A 19,390-nucleotide genomic window follows, 5' to 3' on the forward strand; every position below is an offset into this window, starting at 1 on the left:
TGCACTTTTCTCCCTGCCCACCCCCTCTTCCCCAATTTCCCCTTCTCTTTGAAAAGTAAAAGAAAAATTCTTTCATTGTTATACAACCTCTCCCAAGTCCACTCCACAGTGCAGCCTTCATTCTGGACTCCTGTCATGACAATAATACCTAATCACATATCCCTTTTAAGCAGTTCTTTCCCTTATCTGTTTCAATGCAGTATACATTATTTATCCCCTCTTTCCCAGTCTTCCCTCAACCCCGATGTCAGTCCCGTTCTACAACAGTGGCCCTATGCAATATTTGTCTTCTTGCGACTGAGATATTTCACTCAGCATAATGTCCTCTAGGGTCACCCATTTTGTAGAATATTTCATAAGTTCCTTGTTTTTCAGTGCAACATAGTATTCCATAGTGTGAATATACCAGAAATTCTCTATCTATTCGTTGTTTCCAATTTGGGTTGTTTCCAACTTTTGCTAATGTGAACAAAGCCACAGTAAACATGGGTGTGCATATATCTGCTGGGGTGGCATTTCTAGTTTCTTTATATTCCCAGTAGTAGAATTGCTGGATCATATGGTATTTCTATTTGCAACTTTTTGAGAAAGTGGCATACAGCCTTCCATAGTGGTTGCACCATTTTATACTCCCACCAACAGTGAATAAGAGTTCTAGTTTCTCCACCTTGCCAGCATTTTATGTTTACTGTTCTGTTAAATTTTGCTATTCTTACTGGGGTGATATGATATCTCAGAGTTGTTTTGATTTGCATCTCTCTTAGAACTAGAGATTTTGAACATTTCTTCATGTGTTTTTTGGCCATCTGAATGTTTTCTTTGGTGAAGTGTCTGTTCATATGCTGTGCCCTTTTTTCTATTGGCTTATTTACCTTTATCTTTATTTTGTTGTGGTGCTTGAGTATTTTATAAATTCTAGATGTAAGTCCCTTGTCTGACATGTCATTACCAAATATTTTTTTCCTAATCTGTGGCTTCCCTTTTTACCCTGTTGGAGAAGATTTTTGATGTGCATAGGAATTTGATTCTTAGAAGGTCCCATTCATCTATTTTACCCTCTCCTGGTTGTAGATTTTTCCAGGATGCTTGGAAGACTGTTTATGTTTTGGGTGAGAACTTCAAGAGTTCTTCCAAGCTTTTCTTTAATGAAGTTTATAGTCTTAGGTCCATGATCCACTTTGAGTTGGTTTTTATATGGAGTGAGGTGTGAATCTTGCTTGAGTTGCAAGGATGTAACTTTAAAGACTAAGATATGCCTGATACAAGCCATGGTATTTTTTATTTTTTTTAATATACATGGGAAAGTTGGACAATGACTAAAGAGGACCAAAGAAAAACTGTTGCCTTTGAATTGTGGAATTGTAGTGTCAGTGAAGAGTATTAAATATCCCCTGGGCTGCCAAGAGAGCAAATAAATCTGTCTTGGAGGAAGGGCAACCAAGTGTTCCTTGGTGACATTTCATCTTTCTTTGGACATCTGTCAGGAAGTACCAGACCTTGTAAAATGAACATCATGCTGAAAAAAGTAGAAGGTCATTGAAGGAGAAACTTTTTTTTAACATAGAAAAGGTTTGTTGTTTTTTTTATTCATTGTTGCACATTTTTTTCCACCCACCCCAGCAGCCCTCCCAAAAATGCACCCCTTGTTCCAGATTGTTGTCATACATGTAACACCTAATCATATATTGCTTTTGGACAGTTCTTCCCCTCATGTGATGTAATGCAGTGCTCATTATCTATCTACTCTTTTTCCATTCTCTCTCCAACTCCCCATGTCTGTCCTATTATATAACAGCAGAGTTATGTAGTATTTGTCCTTTTGTAACTGAGATATTTTATTCAGCATAATATCCTCCAGGTTCTGCCATGTTGTTTAATGTTTCATGACTTCATTGTTTTTCAATGCTAAATAATATTACATTGTGTGAATGTACCATCTTTTTTTGTGCATTCATTTGTTGATGGGTTGCTTCCATCTCTCTGCTATTATGAGTAACATGGCAATAAGTTTGGGTGTGCAAATCATCTGAGTTGTAGCTCTGGTTTGAAAGAGAGGAAAACTCTTAACAAGTGAATTGACACATGACTGCAACAATGGTAGAGATTTTAAGGATGGTGCAGGTTAAGGCAAAGTTTTGATTTTTGTTCATGGGGTTGCTGTGAGTGACAGCTGACTCGATGGCACCTAACAACAAAAACAACAATCATAACAGCTTAAATGTTTAAGCCTCACATAAACATTTCTTCCCTCACACAAATGGCAGGAGCCCTGATGTGTAGCAGGGAGCACTGATGTCACAGTGTGTTGCACTGATAATTAAAAAGTTGAATTTCTCCTGAGGTTCAGGTCCACTGTAGACTTCATGAGAGGAGAAAACTGGAGGAATGCTGAGTCAGACTCAACTTACCGGCAGTGGGTTCCCTCACATAGAATTTGCTGGGTCCAGAGCTGATCCAGAAACTCCATCATTGAGATCTTCAGTCTTTCTGTCCTATCATCCTGAAATTTTCTTTATAGACCAAAATAGTTCTTAGAGTTCCACTCACTAAATCTGATTTCCAGAAAGATAAAAAGAAGACTGGAGAGGCAAGAGGGTATATGACCCTACCCTGTAAAGGAACATTTCTAAAAGCCTCATATTATCTTTTTGCTTGCATTTCATTAGCCAAAACCTGTCTCAGGTGGCTACACCATGTGGCCACACCACATGGTAGAGAATACCTGGAAACTTAGCCTTTTATCTGGACACGTTGCCCAGGACTCTGTTACTAAGAAAGAAGGTAATTACTGACATTGGGAAGCAACCATTAATTTTTTCAATGTTAAGGATCAGTAGTTGGAAAACATGGATGTGGTAACAAAAATGAAGCTGGAGATAGAATGATAGAATTCTGTACAATCAATGATCTATTCATTGCAAATACTTTTTATAAGAAACACAGAGGCTATACACATGGATTTCACCTGATGGTATGTGTAGGAATCAGATCGATTACATCTGTGGAAAGAATCACTGTAGAAGCTCAATATCAGCTGTGAAAACTAGATCAGGTACTGAGTGTGGAACAGACAATCAACTACTCATACGCAAGTTCAAGCTGAAGTTAAAGAAAATTAAATCAAATCCATAGGAACCAGTCTATCCCACTCAAATTTCAAAACCATCTCAGGAACAGGTTAGTGGCCTTTAACACCAATGGGCAAAGACCAAATAAGCTGTGGGAGGATATCAAGAATATCATCCATGAAGAATGCAAAAGGTCATTACAAAGGTAGAGGAGGAGGAAAAGACCAAGATAGATGTCAGGCGAGACTCTGAATATTGCACTAGATCACCAAGAAGCCAAAGCAAAGGGAAGAAATCAAGAAATTAAGGAACTGAACAGAAAATTTCAACATAGGAAGACAAATTACAATGAAATGTGCAAAGAGCTGGAGTCAGAAAATCCAAAGGGCTGAGCTTGCTCAGCATTTCTTAAGCTGAAGAAATTGAAGAACAAATTCAAGGCTTGAGTTGCAATACTTAAGGATGCTTTGGGCAAAATATTAAACGATCCAGGAAAGTATTAAAAGAAGATGGAAGGAGTATACAGAGTCTCTGTACCAAGAGGAATTGGCTGACAGAAGAATTTCATGAAACATATGAGCAAGAGCCTGTAGAGATGAAGGGAGAAGTTCAAAGGTACTCTTAAGGAACTGGCAAAAAATAGGGTCCCAGGGATTGATGACATACTAATTGACATATTTCAACAGACACCGCCCTGGATGTGTTCATCAAGTTGTGCCAAAAAAACTGCTGGTCACTGACTTGAAAGGATCTATATTTGTTTCCATCCCAAAGAAAGGTGACCTGACAGAGTGTAGAAATTATCAAATAATATCATTAATATCACATGCAAGTAAGATTCTGTTGAAAATGATCCAAAAACAACTGGAGCAGCACATCAACAGAGAACTTCCAGATGTGCAGGCTGGGTTTATAAGAGGCCAGGGTTCTAAGGATATTACAGCTAATGTTAGATAGATCTTGGCTGAAAGCAGAGAGTACCAGAGAGAGTGTCTATCTGTGTTTCATTGACTATGCAAAGGCATTTGACTGTGTGGATCACAACAAACTGTGTCTAACTCTGAGAAGAATGGGAATCCCAGAACACTTGATTGTGCTTATGTAAAACCTATACCTGGACCAGGAGGCAGTCATCAGAACAGAGCAAGGAGACTCTGCATGGTTCAAAATCGGGACGGGTGTATGCCAGGGGTGTGTCCTATCGCCATACCTTTTCCAGTCTGTATGCAGAAATGTTCATCCAGAAGGCTGGGCTCTATGAGGAAGAGTGTGGCATGAGGATTGGAGAACGACTCATCAACAACCTGCGTCATGCAGATGACACAACCTTGCTTGCTGAAACTGAGGAAGACCTAAAGCTCTTGCTGCAGAGGGTCAAGGACTGCAGCCTTCAATATGGATTGAAGCCCAACATCAAGAAAACAAAGATTCTCACCACTGGACCAACTGGCAGGATCATGATAGACGGTGAATAGACTGAGATTATTAACAGCTTTATTTTGCTTGGTTCCACAATCAGCATTCATTCTTGGTACCAGCAGCCAAGAAATCAAAAGACAAATTGCATTGGGAAAGTCTGCTGTCAGGGACTTCTCCAGAGTTCTAAAGAGCAACTATGTTAGTCTGGAGACCAAGGTACACCTGGTCCAGGCCATAGACTTTGCAATTACTAGCTATGCATCAGAGAGCAGGAAAGTGGCTAGGGAATAATAGAGAATTGAAGCCTTTGAACTGTGGTGCTTGAGAAGAGTACTGAATGTTCCATAGACTGTCTGGAGAACAAATGGGTTCATCCTGGAGAGGATGAAACCAGGCTGCTCCTTGGAGGCAAGGATTCAGAGACTTCATGTGACATACTTTGGGCATGTTACAAGGCGGGACCTTGGAGAAGAACATCATGCTTGGAAGGGTGAAGGGACAGCACAAGAGAGGAAGACCCTCGATGAGAGGGTTGATTTAGTGACTGGGGTAATGGGCATAGGTAGGTGTGCCAGAGACAATGAGGTTGACAAAGGATAGAGAAGGGGTCAGAGTTGTTGCACATAGGGTCACTATGAGTTGCAAGCGACTCAACAGTACATAAAAACAACAAAAATGTTCAACAATGTTGTTGTGTCAAACTGACTCACAGCTGACTCTCCAGCAGATTTCAGAGGCAGTAAATGGCACTGGAGGAGATTGCTCATCTTCCTCCCTTAGAGGAGCTGGTGGCTTGAACTCTCTGCCTTTGGGTTGGCAGAGCAACTCTTTACCACTAAGTCACCAGAGCTTGGTTTTTTACAATAGCATCCAAGAAATACTTATTTAATTGACTTGAATCAGAAGGACAGATAAGAAACTGTGTGTGGAGATATTCAGAATTTTCAGTGATGATGCAACATCCTAGCAGAGCAGAATATAGATGAAAGAAGCTCTGAATATATAAATTCTTAGGTCAGCCACAGAGAGGTTACAGTTTAAACATGGCTCTGCTGAGAGCCATGGGTCACATTCACAGCATGGGAGGGAAGGGGAGAAGTGGAGCTTGCAAAAGAAAGCAATTACAGGACATTGTCCATTACTACTCTGCCTTCATCTTGGCTAGTCCAGTCTCAAAGTTAGAATGCTGGACTTTGGAGAGCAGATACTATAGCTCCCAACTGAGAGGTAGTTCTCAGGGCACTCACTAAGTGCAGCATGCCTGATTCTCTGTGACCAGGCTGAACATTTCCAGAATACTTAGAAGGAAGAGGTCGCTCTGGTGGCCTAGTGGTAAGGAATTGTGCTGCAATCCTGAAGAAATGCAGTTCAAATCCACTTGCTGCTCTACAGGAGAAAGATGGGTCATCTCCTCCTGGGTGATTAAATGGCCTCTGAAAACCTGCTGGAGGGTCAGCTAGGGGTCAGTTCCAACTCAGTGGTCCACCACCACCACCACCACATAAAGAAGTCACCTCTCATCGGCTCCCTCTCACCCTGATATGCCCTGCTCAGGGCTGGCTGCTGGTTAGACCTGCCAGGGGTGGGGTTCTCCTGGAAGTTGAAGAGTGGGTACCTTGTGGAAAGGAAGCAAGGGCATGGGCAGAACTTTGCCTCCTGCTATGTAACCCCATGAGAACTTTCTCCCATATGATTTCCATTAGTGATTCTACTCAGTAAGAAGCAAGTTTGTCCCCAAGGGACATTTAGGAAGATTTGAGGCCACTTTTAATCTTCACAAGGTAGAGGCGGATGCTACTAGTATTTAGTGGACAGAGTCCAGGTATGCTACTAAACTTCTTACAGTGCAAAGGACTGCAAATCACAGCAAAGAAATATCTAATCCAAAATGTTGATAATGCTGAGGCTGAGAAGCTCAGATTTATGTAAGTCCAGAACTTTATCACTAAGCCCTGGTGGCACTGCAATTAAAGAATTTGGCTACTAACCAAAAAGTCAGTGGTTCAAACCCATCAGTCACTCCATGGGAGAAAGATGAGGCATTAATTCCATAAAGAGGTACAAGCTTGGAAACCATGTGGGCAATTCTACTCTCCTCTGCTTTAAAATGAAAAGACCATGGCTTGACTTATGCACACCTTAGTTCTCAAGCTGACATCACTGTTCCTCAATAATTTGGAGAGGTTCTAAACTGCAGATTTTCCCAGTGCAATACATCTCCTGATCTCCTGACTGCTCATACCAACGATGTTGATTGTGGATCTAAGTAAGAATAAGTAGTTAACAACTTCAATCTTTTCTCCATGATGTCACCTATTGGTCCAGTGGTATGAATTTTTGTTTTCTTGATATTGATATGCAATCCATATGGCTGTATTTCTTGATCTTCGGCAGCAAGGGCAGTGAATAAGGATGATAGAAGAACTGATGCCTTTGAACTGTGGTGTTGGAGAAGAATGCTGAACATCCCATGAGCTGTCAAAAGAACAAGTATGTCTTGGAGAAAATGCAGTCAGAGTGCGCTGAGGCAAGGATGATAAACTTTCACCTTACAAGCTTTAGGCATGTTGCTAGGAAAGGCTAATCCTTAGAGAAAGGCAACATACTTGGGATGGTGGAGGGTCAGCAAAAGAGATCAAGACCCTCAACCAAATGGATTCATACAATGACTGCTGCAATGGGCCCAAATATGTCAGGAAGTGTGAAGATGGCACAGAGTAGAACAGGGCTCAGATCTGATGTTCAGGGGTTCACTATGGGTTGTACTCAATGGCACCTAACAACAGACACAACTCTGTCCTGCAGCATTGCTGTGAGTTGAAATTAACTAGATGGTGGTGGGGTTTTTTTGTTTATTTACTTGCTGATTTTTTTGAAGGGGGAATGGTATATCACTGAGTCCACATAAAACTCAAAATAATTCCAGTTTCACTCAAGTCTAGGAAGTGCTAGTTGATATTCAGGTTAACACAAGACCTTCTGAAACATTTAAGAGGAAAGCCTAAATTATGTTCATCATATCTGACTATTTTTTATTGACCATATAGGTACCCCAAACTTTTTACTTACATTATTGCCAAGCTTTGGAACAATGTAAAGAGGCAGTAGCACAACCATCATTATGGTTATTTCACAGATGAGCAAATGAAGCTCTCAGAGGCTTAGTTTACCCAATAACGCACAGCTGGCAAGTGACTCCCAAAGCCTATTCCCTACACCACTCAAAAACTCATTGCTGGCGAGCTCTGGTGGCCTAGTGGCAGGAAACTGTACTGCAATCTCAGAGGTGCGTGGTTCAAATCCATGAGATGCTCTGCTGAAGAAGGAGGAACAATCGCCTCCTGTACCAGTCAGATCCAATTTGATGGTACACACATAAAAATAAGTAAATAAAAAAAACCCCAAAACTCATTGCCATTGTTGTTGTGTTCTGTCAAGTGGGAACTGACATATAGATGACCCTCCTGGAGGTTTTCAATGGCAATAAATCACAATGAGAGGAGACTGCCCACCCTTCCCCCATGGAGCACCTAGTGTATTGAACCTACATGCCTTTGGTTTACAGGGCAGCTTCTTAACACTAGGCCATTTCAAATGCTCAGAACCAATTTATAGGAGACCCTCTAGTAGGTTTTTGGAGCTTATACATTACACAGGATGAGTTTACCCATCTTTCTCCTGTGGAGCTCCTGATAGATTCAAACAACGAGAGGTATCACCTTTGGATTAGTAGTGCAACCCTTTTACCACCACTCCGCTTGTTACAGATCTAATAAGAAATCAGGTATGTTCTATACAATGGACGATGATTTCATGGTTTGAATGCTCCTTATTGGGAGTGGCAAACAAAAATGTACCCTATTAACTTAATCTCAGAGCCTTCTTCCCTAGCTGCTCTGGGTAAATGGGCGTTTCTGGGCTTAAAATGGATAACAATGTCCAGGAGCATGCACTTCTTGGGAAAGTAAAGGCAAACAGACCAAAAGCAAACAAAAATAAGTTTTCTTAAGGGGTCAGGGAGGTGCAGATGATGATAACAATGAATACTCTGAAGAGATTCAGAATGCTCACAGGACACTATGCCATGTATTGCTATGGAGTATGGGAGGGTATTCTCACTGCTGGCAGTGAAGCATTACATGATTTGCTAGAATCATCAGCAAGAGCTTCTCAAATTAAATTAATGGAAAAACTTCTACTGTCCGATTCTACTCTTGTATACATGGATTTGTGACAAGGGTTTTTTAAAATCACCATATTGCTTATAATACCAAAAACTGTAAGTATAGAACTCGAAGGTGCCCAGCTAACATTACTTAACACATTGATCAAAGATTCTATAGAGAAAATCATGGTCAAAAGTGGGTAAATGCAGAACAAAATTTACAGTTCTAATGGATTCTAGACTCTCTGGAGCCATGGTGACTGGATGAACCTAACACTGTTGCCTTAACATAATCTCAAATTTTTAAAAATATCCTCTGAACTCTCAAACCAACATGACCCCCTAAAACCTTCTTACAGTCTAACAATAGTTTAACTAGTTTTTTTTAAAAAAAGTCTGCCTTGAGCATTATGCTCTTTTTATTCCATTATACTTTTTAAATAAATACTTACATGTGACCTAACTGGCCACAATAATGGAAAAGACTACATAGGAACTTTATATGGCAATGAGTTTATGTTAATAGAGGAGCAATAACTCAGAAAAAGAAGGTCAAACAACTGTACAATTTGTAGAATGTAATTGGCGTCACTGAGTTGCACACATAGAAACAGCTGAACTGGTGTATGCTCTGCTGTGTAGATTCTCAACATCAACAAAATTAATACAATTTGAAGAAATAAACAACTTGAAGAAATAAAACTGTAAACACATTAGAAACCTATGGCAAGAGGGAAGCTGACTGTATGACCCATATGCAGTGGGTGGTAAGACTGCTAAACATATCAGCAGTGGCCCCTGGAAGGTGAGGAGAGAGGAGCTGTAACAAAGAGCAACAGCGAACTTCTTAAGCCAAGTATAGATGATTTTTGGTGGTGGTTGTACAATGATATGTTGTTTGTTGTAGTTGTTGTTATGTGCCATCTAGTCGCCTATGACTCATAATAGTGACTCTATGTACAACAGCTCTAAACCCTGCTCTATCCTGTGCCAATCATATTGTCTCTGACACACCTATCCCCGTTACCTTAGTCACTAAGTCAATCTGTCTCATTGAGGATCTTCCTTTCTTGTGCTGTTCCTCAAATGGTATTTTGTTGTTGTTGTTGTTGTTAGGTGGTATCAAGTCGAGTACAACTCACAGTGACCCTATTAACAAAAGATCTGAATCCAGTTCTGTCCTGCACTATCCTCATACTTCCTGACACACAAGAGCCCACTTCAGCAGTCACCATGTCAATCCACCTTGTTGAGCATCTTCCTCTCCTTGCTGACCTTTCGCCCTTCCCAACATCATGTCCCTCTCCAAGGTGTAGCACCTCCTAGCAATATGTACAAAATATGTGAGGTAAAGGCTCATCATTCTTGCCTTCAAAGGGTACTCCAGCTGCACCCTCTCCAAGACATATCTATTCATTCTCTTGGCTATACACAGGATGTTCAGAGCTCTTCTCCAACACCACAGCTCAAAGGCATTAATTCTTTTCCTGTCATTCTTATTCACTGCCCAGGTTTCAGATGCATAGTTAGTAATCAGAAAGACCATGGCCTGAATCAGACACTCCTTAGTCCTCAAACTGACATTACTAGTCCTCCAATATTTTGGAAAGGTGCATAACTGCAGATTTTCCCAGTGCAATGCATCTCCTTATTTCCCGACTGCTCATACTAACAGTGTTAATTGTGGATCCAAGCAAGATGAAGCTGTTGACAGTTTCAACCTCCTCTCCATCCATCATGACACTGCCTATTGGTCCAGTAGTAAGAATCTTTGTTTTCTTGATATTGAGACACGGTCTATACCGAAGGTTGCATTCCTTGATCTTCTGCAACAAGTGCTTTAAGTCCTCCTCACTTTCAGCAAGGTTGTGTCATTTGTATAACACAGGTTATTGATGAGTTAATTTCCCTCCAATCCTGATGCCACATTCCTCTTCATAGAGTCCAACTTCTTAAATAATTTGCTCTACATATAGATTGAGCTAGTATGGAGATAGAATACAACCCTGATGCACTTCCTTCCCAATTCCAAACCATGCAGCACCCTCTTGCTCTGTTCGCACAGTAGCCTCCTGGTCCATCCAGATGTAGGTTCCACATGAGCACAATCAAGTGCTCTGGGATTCCCATTTTTCTCAATGTCAGCCACAACTTGTGATGATCCACACAGTCAAATGCCTTTACATAGTCAATAAAGCACAAATAGACATTCTTGCGATATTCTTTACTTTCAGCCAGGATGGATTTGACATCAGCACTGATATCTCTGGTGCCATAGCCTCTTCTAAATCTCTCTTGAACTTCTGGCAATTCTCTATCTATGTACTGTTCCAGCTGTTTTTTAACTACTTTCAGCAATATTTTATATCAATCAAAAAATTAATCCAATATATACCTGAAATGAGTTTATTTCTTTGTGTAGCTGATTTTTAAAGACATCTATCAACCATAGCAATTTCTAGGAGGTATTAATGAATGAAAAATAGATACAGAAAACCATGTCTAACAGTATTTTGTGTACAATGTAAATTCATTTGTGTGTAATGTAAACATATAGAGCCTTATCAAGATAGACTGACACAGTGACTACAAAAAGAGGCTCAAGCATGGCAGATACTTTGAGGCTTGTGCAGGATAAGGCAAGGCTCTTATCTGTTGTTCATAGGGTTGCTATGAGCGCTGAGTCAATTCAACAACCCCTACCAATAACAACAAACATAGGAGTCTGGATATACCATGCTTGGAAAGATGAAGAGTCAACGAAGGAGAGGAAGCCCCTCAAGGAAGTGGACTGACATAGTGACAACAGTAAGGGTTTGTAGTGTGTCGCAGCTGATGAGGATGGCACAGGGCAGGGCAGGGTTCATGTTGGCTATTCATATGATCATTATGAGTCGTAAGTGACTCAACAGAAATAACAACAAAAATATGAACTTGGGGAAACAACAAAGAAGGGCTCATTCTAATTGCTTAATATGGGCCACCCAGAATTGGGAAGGAGCCCTGGTGGTGCAATAATTAAAGCGATTGTTGTTGTTTCTATTGCTAGGTGCTGTCGAGTTGAGTATGACTCATAGCGACCTTATGAAGAGCCTACTTGAAACTTACCCTATCCTGTTACATCTTCATCATCTCTGAGACACTACAGCCCACTGCTGAACTCACAGTGTCAATCCATCCTGTTGGGGGTCTTCCTCTCCTTTGCCGACCCTCCGTCTTTCCAAGCATGATGTCGCTTTCCAAGGAAAAGCCTTATCTAGCTAGCTATGTGTTCAAAGCATGAAAAATGAAGCTTTGTCATCCTTGCCTCCAAGGAGCACTCTCTGGTGCACTCTTTCCAGGTCATACCTGTTGTTTTGACAGTCCATGGGGTATCAGTACTCTTCATCAGCACCACAACTCAAAGGCATCAATTCTTCTTCTGTTATCCTTATTCATTGTCCAGCTCTCTGACGCATAGCAGATTATTGAAAAGACCATGGCCTGAATCAGATGTACCTTGGTCTTCAAACTGATATCACTGCTCTTCAGTATTTTGGAGAGGTCTCTGACAGCAGACTTGCCCCAAACAATACATTTAATTATTTCCTAGTTGCTGATTGTTGATCCAAGCAAGATAGAATCATTAACAGCTTCAATCTTTTCTCCATCAATCATAATGTTGACTGTTGGGTCTGTAGGAAGGATCTTTGTCTTCTTGATGTACAGATGTAATCCATACCAAAGGCTGTAGTCCTTGATCTTCTGCAGTGAGGGTTTCATATCCTTCTCACTTTTAGCAAGCAAAGTTGTGTCATTAACATAACACGAGTTGTTGATGAGTTTTCCTCCAATCCTAATGCCACACTCCTCTTCGTAGAGTACAGCTTCACAAATTATTTACTCAGCATACAGACTGAATAGGCATGGAGAAAGGATACACCCCTGATGGACACCCTTCCTAATCTTAAACATGCAGTGTTCTCATGCTCTTTTGACACAACAGCCTCTTGATCTAGATATAGATTCTATATGAACACAATTAAGTGTTCTAGGATTCCCATTCTTCTCAGTGTGAGCCATAATTTGTTCTGATTCATGTAGTCAAATGATTTTGCACAGTCAATAAAATACAAAAATACATTCTTCTGGTATTCTCTGCTTTTAGCCAGGATCCATCTGATATCCCTGGTGCAGCAGCCTCTTCTAAAACCAGTTTTTATTTCTGGCAGCTCCCTCTCACTGTACTTTTCTAGCTGCCTTTAAGTGATCTTCAATGATATTTTGCATGCATAAGATATGAATGATATTGTTTGATAGTTTCCACATTCTGCTGGATCACCTTTCTTGGGAATGGGGAAAAATATGGATTCCTTCCAGTCAGTCAGCCAGGTTGCTGCCCTCCAAATCTTCTGACATAGACTAGTGAACATGTTCAGGCTGCATTTGTTAGTTCTAACATGTCAATTGGTATTTCATTGAGCCCTGGGGTCTTTTTAAATTTTTTTTTGCCAATGTCTTCAGTGCAGCTTGAACTTCATCTTTAATCACCATTGGTTCTTATTCATATGGTACTTCCTGAAATTTTTCTGTGTTAACCAATTCTTTTTGGTACAATGATTGTGTATATTCCTTCCATCTTCTTTTGATGCTTCCTTGGATCATTGAAGATTGTGCCCATAGCATCTTTCAGAATTGCGTAGCTAATAACAAAAAAGTTACCAGTGTGAAGCCATCAGAGGCTCTTGTGAGAGATGTCCCGCAATCTATTTCCATAAAGGTTTACCACCTGGCTAATCTTCTGTTTTACAGGGTCAATCAATAGCAGTAATATTATTTGTTTTGTTATTGGGTGTTTCTTAACATTTGGGACATGAGAATGAGATTGAGATTGGAAACAGGAGACAAAAAAGGAAAGAGGTGGGAAAAAAACACCCTAAAAGATTTTGCTTTGAGAGTATATATGACGTGATAAAAATGTGTGGGTATAAAAAAATTTTTTTAATTAACTGACAGATTCAAACTAGGGAGGAAGCAGCCAGTTTCCCTGCTCAGCTCACATCCCAGCGCCCCTGGGGCCAAGGGCCAGGTGGAGGAGGTGTAAGCTCTGTGGTGAGTCACAGGCAGCACTACTGGCCCAGGCGCCTGTGGCCAGCTCACTGTTGCACCTTGTCCTCCGTGTGGTGAATCCCTCACCTTGAGGAAGCAGACGCCAGTGGCCCAGACAATGGTGTTGGGTTTTCCAGTGTGGGTATGTGGTGTGGAGGCTTGTGTAAACACAAATTATTGGCTCCTGAAAGGCAAGTGAGGCCCTGACACCAGGGATCGTGTAGTTTGAGGGGGTTGGGTGTCCCTGCTCCAACCTCTATCACTCCATAGTCCCTGACTTTCTTAAAACTCCATGGAGGCTCAGAGCCCCTGTTGAGTTACAGAGAGTATTTGCCTACATGGGTCCAAGCCTTCCCGGAGACACCTCGGAAGAAGTCTAGTGACTTCTTTTAAGGTCAGCCTTAAAAACCCCATGGACCGCAGTTCTATTATCTTTTTCTAAGAGCCTTGCAGACAACTTGTCTCTCTTCCTCTCCCCAGCATGTTGTTATGTGCCATCAAGTCACCTGTGACTCACAGCGACCCTATGTACACTAGTTCTGAAACCTTCCCTATCCTGACTTGCTCTCATCATCTCCGACAGACCTAATCCTATTTCTCCAGTCACTGAGTCTGTCCGTCTCATCTGAGGTCTTCCTATCCTGTGCTGTGCCTCGATGGTTCCAAGCATGATGTCCTTCTCCAAGGACTGGGCCCTCCTGGCCATGTGCCCAAAGTATGTGAGATGGAGCCTCAAAATCCTTGCCTCCAAGGAGCAGCTTGATTTCACCTTCTCCAGAACAGACCTATTTGTTCTCCTGGCAGTCCACAGTATGTACTCAACATATTGTAAGCAAACAAGGAACATTTGTATCATGGATGACAAGACCTTCCTGCAGACACTGAGAAGTCACCACTGAGCACCTCCTGGAAGCAACTTCCTCCTCTCAGGACTGGACATTCCCTATACCCTTAAAATCCCTGCCTGGTGGTCTGGTTATTCTACTTCTAGCTGCTTGAGTACTGACTCCTCAGCCCTTAGGGCACAGACTGTATCAGACCTGTACTTGGCTGCTTCTCACAACAAAGCCACAGTCAGCCCAACACACGGTGGTTGTTTTGTACCAAACATTACAGTGGCAAGTCAGAGAAAGAGAACACTTCAGGAAAACTTCCATGTACCCTCAATAGCAATTCAACAAGTATGCTGCTCTTTATACCAAAAGATTTACTTAGAAATGTATCCGGGAGTAGATGCCGTCGCCATGACCTGAGCTTGCTCGCTCTCCAGAAGAATATGAAAAAGGAGAGTGACTCCATTAAGGGAAAGCACCAAGATGACGGCCTTTCCACCGCTGTCCACAAGCAGAGGGACTCGGAGATCATGCAGCAGAAGCAGAAAAAGGCAAATGAGAAGAAGGAGAAACCCAACTAGCTTTGTGGCTTCGTGTCCCACCCTCTTGCCCTTTGCCTGCATGTCTGGAGCCAGGTTTCCTCCTGTGGTGCTCACAGGTCTCAGCACTGATGGCATTCCCTTTGCCCTGAGTCTGCAGTGAGGCCTTTTTGTGCTTCCTTCCCCTCAGGTAGCCCTTTTCCCTCTGGGCCACACCTGGGGATGAGGGGGTTACCCCTTCCCAGTGTTTTTTATTCCTGTGAGGCTCAACCCAAAGTATTAAAAGTAGCGTAATTTTTTTTAAAAAAGGAAATGTATCTGTGATTCCTGGACTACTTAAGAGTCTGATGCAGGCGGGAGGTTAGAGGTAGAAAGAAACCTGCAGATGAAAACAAAACGAAGCATAAAAAACCCTACAACACACCAAAATAAATCTAGCGCACTAAGTTTAAGGGTTGTGTTGAGGAGCTAAGGAGTCTCTCTTGTTCCTTTGTCCTGGGTTACTCTCCAAGAAGGAGAAAAATACTTTCAGAAATCCCAAAGTTGGGGTTTAGTGACTCCATGGGAAAGATTTTCTACCTGGAACTAAAGCAAGGACTATGCCACAAATCCAAATTGTCAAATCATCTCATTTCCTCTGAGGCCAGAAGAGTTGCAAAACAGAAGTGGTGGAAAGAGTCTCACCCCTGGGCTGATTGGCAGCACATGATAGATGGTGAAGAGACTCAGATTATTAAGAGCTTTAGCTTGCTTGTCTCCACAATCAACACTCTTGGTACCAGCAGCCAGGAAATAAAAAGACAAATTGCATTGGGAAAGTCAGCTGTCAGGGATATCTCCAGAGTACTGAAGAGCAATGACATCAGTCTGGGGACTAAGGTGTGCCTCATCCAGGTCTTAGTCTTTGCAATTGCTTGCTATGTATCAGAAAGCTGGACAATGATTAGGGATGAGAGAAAGAGAATTGATGCCTTTGAGTTGTGGTGCTGAAGATGAGTACTGAATATACCATGGACTGCTAATAGAATAAACAGGTTCATCCTGGAGGGTGATGCCAGGCTGCTCCTTGGAGGCAAGGATTCTGAAACTTCATCTGGCATACTTTGGGCAGGTGAGTTGCAAGGAGGCACCAGTCCTTAGAAAAGGACATCATACTTGGAAGGGTGGAGGGCTAGCATAAGAGGGGAAGGCTTTCAATGAGATGGATTGATTCAGTGACTGGGGTAATGAGAGTAGGTGTGTCAGAGACAGTAATACGGTTGGCACAGAATAAAGCAGGTTTCAAGGTTGCTTAGGGTTTCAAGGTACATAGGGTTGCTGTGAGTTGCAAGCAACTTGACAGCACATAGCAACAATGACAACACTGGACTTGGGGCACAGATCAGGAACAGGCAATTAGACCAGCCATCTGACCCTCAGGGAGTTCCTTGACTTCTTTGAATCTTGTTTTCCTCAGTGGTCATGGGTATAATAACCCCCACTCATTCATCGATATTCTTCCTTTCTCAATTCCTAACAAATAGTAAGTCTTTGGTAAAAATCTATGGGACATGATTGTTGAAAAGCACGTTAGTTCATAGCAGCACTTCTGGGACTACTCCCAGTCAGAACCTATGGTCCACCTACCATGCATGGACAAAGTGCCATATGGAATGAAATGAAATAGTGGGCAGCCTTGAGACCAAACACAACCCTATACAACAATGTGGATAATCTCACAGACATGATGTTGAGTAAGATAAGCCAGATATCAAAGAAGGCTTCCTGTATGATTCCATTTACATAAAGTTCACAAACAGGCAAAACTTATGTATGGTACTCTTAGTCAGGCTAGGGTTACTCTCAGGAGCACTTAGAGGGAGGAGTATGGAGGACTCCCAGAGCCCGACAGTGTTCTCTTTCTTGAGCTAGGTGTTGTCACGTAGGCAGGTGTATTCTCTTTGAGAAAAAAGGTCTACATTCTTTCATGCTTATGATGTGTGATTTTTTTCCTGTATGTATGCTTGCTTTAATGATACATTTAAAACACACACACACACACACACACACACACATACACACACGCACACACACCAAATTCTAGTTCATCTTTTTTCAAGTTTTAATAAAATAAATTTTATTTTTTCATCAATTACATTCTTTTTAAAAAAAATTTTTTTATTATTTTGTGTGTGTACCGTCAAATCAGATCTGACTGGTACAGGAGGAGATTGTTCCTCCTTCTCCAGTAGAGCATCTGGTGGGAATTACATTCTTAAGTGAAACTGGCATTACATTTTTCTTAACTGTTAACTATAGTTCAAGTCTTAAATGAAGGAAATGATGAACTAGGAAGTAAAGCTATAGAGGTCTTTTTTTTTAAGCCCAATTTATATATGTTTATCTGTGCCAAGCCAAAGAGGTTATAAAGCTAGACATAATTTTCTACCACTTCTTTGTGCCCCTAAAGCTTCCATAAACTGTAACGAATTTGGTTTTGAGTTCTAACAGATAGACTTTCCACGGCTCACATTACCATGGATCTAGAGGAGAACAGGCTATACTTGAACACCAGGAAGAGGCCCCGGTCTCCAAATTGAGACCCTGGAAGCAGAAATCCATCATCTCATTAGGCTTGTACGCAAACACAAAAATTCTTAAAGTGCAGGGAAGAAGATCTATGCTATGAGCTAGGGTTGATTGCTGCAACCTGATGGCTTTCTCTGGCTTGGACTTTGTGGATGCAGATGCTCAAAGTTTCCAAACTCAACAGAAGATTCTTCAGCAAAAGGGACATGCTTATTCTTTCAGAGTACTGGTTTGACAGGGATGGATGAATCAGAAACTAGCTATCTAAAATGGGACTAGTAAAGCACAAGGCATGAAGTAGCTGGCTTGAATACTTTCATGAATGTGGTTAGATATTAAGGGGAAAAAATACCCCCACAATATGCATGAATGAAATACAATGTAAATGAAAGGCTTTATAAAACACAATGTACATACATAAAACACAATGAATATGAGTGACTGTATGCAAATCAATAAAAATATGTAAAAAAAAAATCCTTCAATTGCACACCTGGGCTACCACTAAGCCCTCCTACTACTCCCAGCCCTTGAGGGGCTATTTGCACAAACTCCTTTTGGGTCACTCCGCCTGGGGTCTGAGGGTCTTGGGGAGAAAAGGCTGCCCCTCTCTGGACACTGGGAGACCACCTTGTAGCCACGCTCCTGGCTGCTCTAGGGAGAAACAATTCATAGCGTTTGACTTGGCCTAGATTGACCTAAAGCCACCTCTGACCCCAAACAACTCTGTGGTTGGGGTTGGGGAAAGAGGCTAATTTTTATTTTTGCTTCGTGACAAACTGCTAAGTAATAGATCTGGCTGGGGTTTTGGTTTCTCCCTCACCGGCTTAACCAGCATGTTGGTTGATTGACTCAGTCTACAGGTTATTTTAGCCTGCGGAGATCCAAAACTCACTTTCTGCTCTGGAGGCCCTTCCTCTCATCCTGGTTGTTTAGACCTCTGCTCCCCCGTGGTGTTTGGTTTGTTTGCCTGACTGTCTGGGGCCTTCGTGAGACCCAGGAGTTTTACAGAGCCAGGCACCAGGCACGTGGCAGCAGGCAAGCAGAGCTCTGCTCCTACAGATATCTGTTACACAGCTTGAGCAGTGGAGCCTCGCCACAATCTATTCTAGTTAATGCTAGTCTCCGTCTCTTAGTACTAATGCAGTAAGAGTATTTGTTTTAACAGCCTGACATAGTATTAACAGTAACAATCACCACCTTTCCTAAGACTAGTGCTTTATGTTACATGAGGCCTTTTTGTAGCTTCATGTCTTTTAACTCTCCACTTGATGTTCAGGTTCCATATTCAAGGCCAAGGTGAGGTTTTTCACTTTGGTTCCCCTTACTCTCCCCAAATTCAACCTGTCCTCTCACAACTTTAGAAATTGGGGTGGAGATTGCTAGTTTCTACCTTAAATCTATTCCTCTCGTTCCTCAGGAATAGAACTTTGATTGCATCTGAGCCAGGATTGTGCCCAAGCAAAAGAACTCTGCCCAGCCGTGCCTGCAGGCAGTGAGAGGTAAGCAGAACCTTCAGAAAGATGCCTAACAATGGATTTATAACGGCTCAAGCTAATAACCCTATATCGTGGCATGGAGGAGGAATAGTGGAAATGTATCCACATTTATAACATTCCTCTTACCAAAACCATTTATGGAAAATAGGTACTGCATTGGAACGTGTATCTCAGGATTGGAAATGATGATATTGTTAATACTTCTAGCCTT

At 41.7% G+C, this 19,390-nt stretch overlaps 1 protein-coding gene across 1 annotated transcript; it reads left to right on the top strand.

Annotated features, from left to right (window-relative positions):
- The first annotated feature begins 15,016 nt into the window (after window positions 1–15,016).
- On the top strand, window positions 15,017–17,577 carry LOC102859097 (small EDRK-rich factor 2-like). Its single transcript, XM_006882184.1, has 2 exons — window positions 15,017–15,153; window positions 17,562–17,577. Exons 1-2 carry the CDS (start codon window positions 15,017–15,019, stop codon window positions 17,575–17,577), a joined length of 153 nt encoding a protein of 50 aa, XP_006882246.1.
- The last annotated feature ends 1,813 nt before the right edge of the window (window positions 17,578–19,390 follow it).

The sequence above is a fragment of the Elephantulus edwardii genome, unplaced genomic scaffold (assembly GCF_000299155.1).
Source record: "Elephantulus edwardii isolate Elephantulus edwardi_28Jun2011 unplaced genomic scaffold, EleEdw1.0 scaffold00017, whole genome shotgun sequence".
NCBI lineage: Eukaryota > Metazoa > Chordata > Mammalia > Macroscelidea > Macroscelididae > Elephantulus > Elephantulus edwardii.